The sequence below is a fragment of the Populus euphratica genome, unplaced genomic scaffold, assembly GCF_000495115.2.
Source record: "Populus euphratica unplaced genomic scaffold, PopEup_1.0 scaffold946.1, whole genome shotgun sequence".
Lineage (NCBI taxonomy): Eukaryota > Viridiplantae > Streptophyta > Magnoliopsida > Malpighiales > Salicaceae > Populus > Populus euphratica.
The window spans coordinates 4,631-12,404 of NW_011500815.1; the positions used below are offsets into that span (position 1 = coordinate 4,631).

At 34.4% G+C, this 7,774-nt stretch overlaps 1 protein-coding gene across 1 annotated transcript; it reads right to left on the reverse strand.

Moving 5' to 3' along the window:
- Nucleotides 1-874: 874 nt before the first annotated feature.
- Nucleotides 875-4,991, reverse strand: LOC105116457 (probable LRR receptor-like serine/threonine-protein kinase At1g74360). The gene is made up of 2 exons (XM_011013831.1): nt 4,585-4,991; nt 875-4,213 (listed from the first exon to the last, which is right to left on the reverse strand). Exons 1-2 carry the CDS (start codon nt 4,652-4,654, stop codon nt 957-959), a joined length of 3,327 nt encoding a protein of 1,108 aa, XP_011012133.1. The 5' UTR covers nt 4,655-4,991; the 3' UTR covers nt 875-956.
- Nucleotides 4,992-7,774: the final 2,783 nt, after the last annotated feature.

A 7,774-nucleotide genomic window follows, 5' to 3' on the forward strand; every position in this document is an offset into this window, starting at 1 on the left:
TACATATTTTTTATGATTGTTGTTGATAATTACTAGAGCGGACTCTAAGTTATTATTGTGAACAATATATTGCTAAGTTTGATATCAAAACTGGAGTTGTAATATATGAACTTGTGAAGTAACTAAGCTTGATAATTGTGGCGGAATTACATTATTAAACTTGGGGAAAACACTCAAATATCTAGTTTTTAGGGCTGCCATTGAACTAAATCATTAATGTGAACATTATGATTGTTTATTGGTTAGAGTTAGTTATACGACGGATCCGTTAATTAACTAATGTTAAGAAAAGATAAAAATTCAGAATATAAATTATAGTTTCGTTTCAAGGATCGGTTTTAATTTCCGTTGGTGGATATGTGCTTGTGACTAAGGTTTGTTTTCTTGATAAATTTTGGTTTCAATTGATTTTGTTTGCTAGTTTAATTTCTTCCATAGTTTAGATCATTATAAATCAAAAACCTCTCAATTACATAGCGTATAACATAAAAATCTGAATTAAATCTTCCTTGTAGGATCGATCCCTTGCTTGCTCTATATTATTTTTTGTGTTGTGTTTTAAGTTAGAGTAATTAATTTGTGCGATTGTGATATCGCAATAATTACTTAAATGTCCTTAAAGTCAAAAATAAAAATTTTGGTTATTTTTGGTTTTTAAGATGGTTTTTGTGTTGTTTATTGTGTGGTTGATGGTAATATTGTATTTTCATATAAGTGGAGTAACTTGTTTTTCCACTACGTATTTGGATATTCTATTGCATCTTTGAAGAATTATATAAAGTCTAAGAAAATTATATTTTTAAGTAATAAATTTATAAATAACCTTAAATTTATTTAATGAGATTATAAAAACTTTGGGTTTTTTTATTTTTGTTGTGGGTATGATATTCATAAATCCAATACAGACTGTACAAAAGACAACGAACCACCTGACTAGCCTATCTATTCATGACCATTTATCTCATTTCATCTTGAAAATCAGCTTGAGAGAGGAATGAAATCTCCCGGCGGCCTGGTCTGCTACATGATAATTTTATTAGCATAGCTAGCACCTCCTTCATGTTGGGTCTAGACTGTGGTGCCTCCGCGGTACATCTTATCCCAATCTTTAGTAGCTCAAACATCTCCTCTGCTTCCTCGACTAACCCAGAGCCCAGAAGCACTACTGGTATCCTAGCTCTACTGAATCCATATCTCCAGCTTCCCATCACTCTTCTAGCCCATTCCAATAGGCATTCTTCCCCTCCATCCACAGCTCGCCTCCCTGTTGCCAGTTCCATCGCCAATACCCCAAAACTGTACACATCACCTTTGGTGGTCGCATGCAAACTTTGACCATATTCCGGCGCAACATACCCAATAGTGCCAGCCACCGTTGTACTTACATGGCTATCCCCAACATCAACAAATCTAGCGAGGCCAAAATCTGTGACTCGCGCTCTGCCATCTTTATCCAGCAGGACATTGCTAGCCTTGACATCACGGTGCACAATAGCAAGGGAGCACTCGTGGTGAAGATATACTAATGCTTGTCCCACATCGATTGCTATGTCGATACGCCTCCTCCATGGCAGCCTCATCCTATCTGATATAATGTCCTCCAAGCTTCCACCCTCCATGTACTCGTACACCAATATTTTCTCTGCACCATAAAGACACCACCCATAAAGTGTCACTAGGTTTGGGTGAGGCCAGCCGAAGCCATTTCCGGTTAGAACTTCCATTTCAGCTCTAAACTCCTTTTCACCTTCAATTCCTTCTCTTTGTAGCTTCTTAATTGCTACCTCTCTTCCATCAGGCAATACTCCTCTGTAAACTGTTCCAAACCCTCCCTTTCCGATGATTCTACTTTCTGAAAAACTGTCTGTTGCCTTCAAAATGTCAGCATGAGTGAATGCTGTTCTGTCCAAACGTATGACCTTAACTGTATCTGAAAAACAGGGAGATGAACTCCCTGAACTAGATTCAAAGTCATGCTGGCGGTATTTGGTATCCTCAAAGAGGTATCTTGGTGATTCTGGTGGACTTTTCACCAGCATGCAAACAAAAAGTGAAGCAAGTCCGCAGATTAAGAAAGTCATAGTCATTGTTAACAGCACCAAAACTGCAATCCACTTTTTATTCTCTTTCTTCTTCATTTTGGGATATTCGTTGGGCGGAGGATCCGTTGAGTTGATGATAAAATTAGGAAGTTTCAGGAGTGGATCACCAAGGTAGGATTCTTTCTCAAATGTTGCCAACTGCCCAGTTGTTGGGACAGTACCAGAAATGAAAGGATTATATGAGATGTTGAACTTGCTCACCTCACTCAAGTTGTTTAAGCTAACAGGAAACGTGCCTGAGAAGTTGTTGTAAGATAAATCCAGATTCTGTAAGCATTTGGTGTTCCCAATTTCATTTGGAATTTCACCTGAGAAGTTGTTTTTGGTGAGGTTTAGGACTACAAGTGGCAATTTTCCAATCTGGGGAGGGAGCCTACCATTGAGCTCATTGTTACCCAAATGCAACATACTGAAACTCTGCATCTTACCAATATCTCCTGGTACCTCTCCAGAAAGCTGGTTGCCGCTCAATTGAAGATAACCTGAGATTTGAAACGTACGGATAGTAGATCCTGCAGCGCATACTGGGAAAAGGCCAACCCCTTTAAGCAACCTATCCCATATGCTTCTGCAAGTCTTCCGATTTAGGATTGTGTATACAAAACTGAATGGGGGATAATCTGCAGGAATCCACCTCTTCATTGTCAAACATTCACCCGAGCCAGCAATGATGCCTTCATCCTGCTTGTTTGATTCAAATGTTGGTGTGGGCTCCCTTCCAACATTCATCAATTCATGTGGAATACTGCCAGAGAGCTGGTTGTTGGCAAGGTTCAACCACAACAAACTACTGCAGTTTCCCAATTCAGGCGGAATTTCACCTGTCAACATATTGTTTGCAAGCATTAACCACAAGAGCGACCTCAACTTTCCAAGAGAAGATGGTATTTGACCAGTTAGGTTGTTGAAGGAGAGATCGAGAGTTTGCAAGCTTTGAAAATTTCCGTACTCTTGAGGTATGGTGATGTCAAATCGATTATACGCTAGGATCAAGAACTTCAAGCTGTGCATTTCAGAGATTTCAACAGGCAATGGACCCGTGAAGTTGTTGTTGCTCAGGTCTAATCGAACAAGATTAGCTAGTTTGAGGATGCCTGAAGAATATAAGCCACCGGTATATGAGTTCCCATGTAACACTAGAAACTTCAGCTGTGTGAATCTCCCCATTATCTTTTGTATGTCACCCCCAAAATTGTTTCTGCTCAAATCCAAAAAGACCAAGTTACCCAAGTTCAAAAGAGACTCTGGTATGTTGGGAGAAAATGTGTTGTTCCCCAAGAACAAACCTTTAAGACTTGAAATCAAGCCTATCTCTGATGGAATTTGTCCATTGAAATTGTTTCCCCACAGATTCAAAATATCCAAATTTCTGCAATTTGATACGTTGCTTGGTACCTTACCGGTGAAATTGTTTCCTGACAAGTCCAATACTTGCAGGCTACAATTATTCTCAGAAAAGAATGACTCTGAAACTTCTCCACTGAGATAATTCTCAGACACAGAGAACTCCTTGAGCCTAGAAAAACCTTTCCATATTTCCCCACTGAAAAAGTTCGTGCTTAAATCAAGGAACTGCAATTTCAAACAGCCATCAAAGACATTGTCAATCCTACCACTGAATTTATTCGCTGAAACATTTGCCACAACTAAGTTATTACAAATTTCTGGAAAGCTGAACTGAATTCCCCCGCAAATCCTATTCATAGACAAATCAAGGGTCTCCAATTTAGACAAGCCAGTCAAGTTGAGTTCACCCTCAATGATGTTATGTGAGAGGTTGAGATAAACAAGATTCTGACAGTTGCTCAAATCACTAGGAACAGCACCAGTAAAAGTGTTTCGAGAAAGATCAAGGTAAGTCAGTGCCGTCAGAGACGAGAAGTTGTTATACAGATCTCCAGAGATGTTACTGGCAGTGAAGTTAATGGCACTAACTCTTGAACCATCATGTGTGCATAGGATTCCAGACCAGGTGCAGGGATTTGAGCTCTGCCGGTTCCACTGAGAGTACGGTCCTCTGTTTACTTGGTTGCGTTCTTCGAGGAATGATTTCAGGTCTAGAAGGACTTGTCTATCCGTGTCAAGAGAATCTCCAGCCACAACCACTGAACCTGCAATTAATTAGCAGGACAAGAAAATTCTAGTCAAGTCAACACCATCTTAATTCCTCGAATATGAATCATTCTTGGGTGTTGCAAATACTCACAACGTTAAAATCCTGAAGAAATCCTATGCATATGCACGTGTACAGTGCATGTAAAACTCTTAGGAAAGCTTTTTGAACACCATGAAAGAATATTAAACACCAACAAATAAATTATTACTAATTAATGATGTTAGAGAAATGTGATGGACTCATGTCTGAACACTCGTACTATCAATCAAAGAAATGATACAGTCATAAAGGAATACTATCATCTAATCCTAGAAATTAGAATAAAACAAGAAAGGAATCTAAACAAATTTTTGAATTAGAACGTACCTTTAATCAAGATTAAGAGCATGAATACTACAACCTGCCAAAAATTATCAGTTTTTTCTTCTTCTTTCATGATTAGTCGAGCTAACTTTTTCTTTTTTATACCTTCAGCTTCATAAAAGATGGAGTTTTGATAACTTCCTTACAACCCCTTTTAGAAAAAATATACAGCCTATTTGAAAATGGACGAAGTTATCCAAAGTATATTAGTCTTGGTTGAAGCAGAGGACCTGCAAGCTGCAGTTAGACCAAACCTAACATGGAAGAAATGATTGCCATGCTTTTATGTATATCCTATTTGTTTGTATGTTTATTCTTAAATAACAACTATTATACTATACCATAGTAAAAGGGATTGATTGTATTACGAGAGTAATTAATAATTTAAATGGTGTCTTATAGAAAAAAAAAACAGTATTTTAAAACTCGTGTGCTCTGTAAGATAATCAATTTCAAGTAATGATGTTCTCTCTTACTTTCTGTATGTGCTCCGGATGGGAGAACGAAAAGGCTTAGAAGCAACTATGGGCAGGTAAGCCGCCCCTGTTGACCTGATAATGTACACTGGCCGCAGTTTGACGACTCGCTCAAAGAAAATTAAAGGGAAACACACAGATTAGATTATGCTTATCACTTGGATTCTTCGATTTGTTTCTAGAAATCAAAGTTTTCGCCCTTTTGGTACAAGTTTGAACGAGGAAAACTTGATATTGAATATGATTAATGAGTACATGAAGACAATGGTACACAAACAAATATATGATGATATAGCTTTAGAATTTAGCATATAAAAATACTAGACGGTACCGCCTGGGTTCGTTAACAATCCTGTTCAGGTGTACAAGCATGTGTTATAAAATGAAGAAAAAATTGCAACGCCGGTTATAAATATAATATAACTAGATCAAATAAATTAATTTTATTTTAATTAGATAATAATAAAAATAGACAACAATAATTTTTCATTTCCCTTTATTTTTTATTTTATATATATGGTTTTTTGACGTGCCACCTAGTTTGCTGTCGGTGGTTGATGGTTCCTAGCAACTTCAAATTAAAACCATCCTATAGATAAATTAGAGTGTTAAACGTAATTAAAAATGAATGATAACATAATTTCTTATAAGTTAAGTTCTTCAAAGATTAAAAACACTAAAATATGAGGTGATATCCTTAAATTTTATATAAAAAATATCAATTGACAAATTATTTTTTTTATTGGCTTCTTTAATAATAAATTACAATCATCAAACTTGTTTCATCATGTGTTTTATCAATACAATCCTTGAACAAAAATACTTTGCAATAATAATAAACTAATAACTAAAAAGATTAACATAACCTAAATCAATAATTTTCCTTTTGATGAGCAAACTAATATGTTTATGTATATGTTTGCTTACCTCCAATCAAATACTTTATCTTCCTTATCTTTCAAGCTCTGCACTTTGTGACTCTTTTTCAAGTTTTTCATTTGCTTTCAATAAATTTCTTTCGTAAGTTTATTATTTTCTTTTGGTTTTTCTTTATTTTTATATATATTGTGATGTACACGATATCGAAAGTCGGAACTGTCTCTTGGAGTTAAAGATTTTTTATTTATTTAATCATAAAATTATGATTAGAGAAGTCACCACCTAATGATAACTAGGAAATCTATAATATTATAAAGCATGGGTAAGGGGACTAGTTATATAAGGAAAAGACGCATCATCCCTGATACTCCCTACCTAAAGTAAATTGCATTATTGATTGATTGTTAATCTAAGTTATGTTTCTATATGTTAGTCTCATTTAAGACTCAAGTCAAATCTTTTTTTATGATGAAATCTTTATCTTATCAAGTTAAATCATAATCATTTCAAGGTTCAAATTTTAGTGTCGCATTTATTTACTAGATACAATTGATTCCTGATAAATTAATTGTTAAGGGATTTTTATTATTTTAGTCAAATCTAATAGATAATCATAAACTAGTTACAATATTTATTTTATATTTTTTTTCTAAAACATGCTAAAAACACAATTTTGTTTTTTAAAAAATATGTATGAAAAAACTTTTAAAAGTTGGTTGTATACAATTAAAACATTTGATTAATTAATTTTCTATCTTTTTATTTTATTTTTTTCCTTTTTAACCATCTATTTAACATAAGATAAAAAAAAAATAGAAAGAAAATGCAACACACACACACTCTTTTTTACTATATGTTTTTTACTCACACACCCCACAATTACATATTTATAAAAAAACAAAAATTCAAAATTTAAAAACAACTAAAACACTCATCAAACTTCTAGAATTTGCAAAATAGGCCTTCTGAAATTCACAAGATGATTTACAATAGTTGCTGGAACTTAGAAACCACACTAAAAGCTTCTAGGGTTATAGGAATAGTGGCAACGCGTGGATCTCACGTGCCGCCACCACTAGCAGCGTGATTAGTACTTAAAAGTATATTTTTATCAAGGTTTTATATCATCATTTTGCACTTGAATTATCAATAACTCCTTAACTAAAGCATGTTTTATAATAACATATTTAATAATATAAGATAGATTTAATTTGTGGTAAATGTTCATTTTAAATACAGGCCTATCACATAAATAAAAGGATTGATTGATGAGTTTAAGAACTGAAATTGAAAAGACAAAGAGATGGCCAAACTTAAAAAAAAGATATTTGTGCAATCCAAACCAGAACATTGTTTGGTAATTGGTTCATATCTAGAGCTGTAGATCTCAGATTTAGGTCCACTTTATATGGATGAAAAGGTAAGACATAGGCCTACAACTTTCATATGAAGCCCAAGATTTAAAAAGGTCATTTTCAAATCCAAAATGTAGCAACAATAAAGAAGTATGAATCTATCCTATAGCCCGTACACTGTTCAATGTTTGGCTCACATCTGGAGTTCTAGAAACCCAAATAACCTCATTTGTTTTTCCTGGAAAGCTGAGATAATTTCCTACAACTTTCATGTATTCAAGTGGTTTATATCCTTTCAATTTTAATACTTCAACTCATCAATCTATCATTTCATTTATGTGATAGGCCTGCATTTAAAATAAACATTTACCATAAATTAAAGGTATCTTATATTATTAGATATATTATTATAAAACATGCTTTAGTTAAGGAGTTATTGATACTTCAAGTGCAAAATGATAATATAAAACCTTGATAAAAATG

Coding starts and splice junctions, on each gene's coding strand:
- LOC105116457 (XM_011013831.1), bottom strand. CDS start 4,654: ATGAAAGAAGAAGAAAAAACTGATAATTTTTGGCAGGTTGTAGTATTC. Junction 4,214..4,584: donor GCTCTTAATCTTGATTAAAG/GTACGTTCTAAT, acceptor AATTAATTGCAG/GTTCAGTGGTTGTGGCTGGA.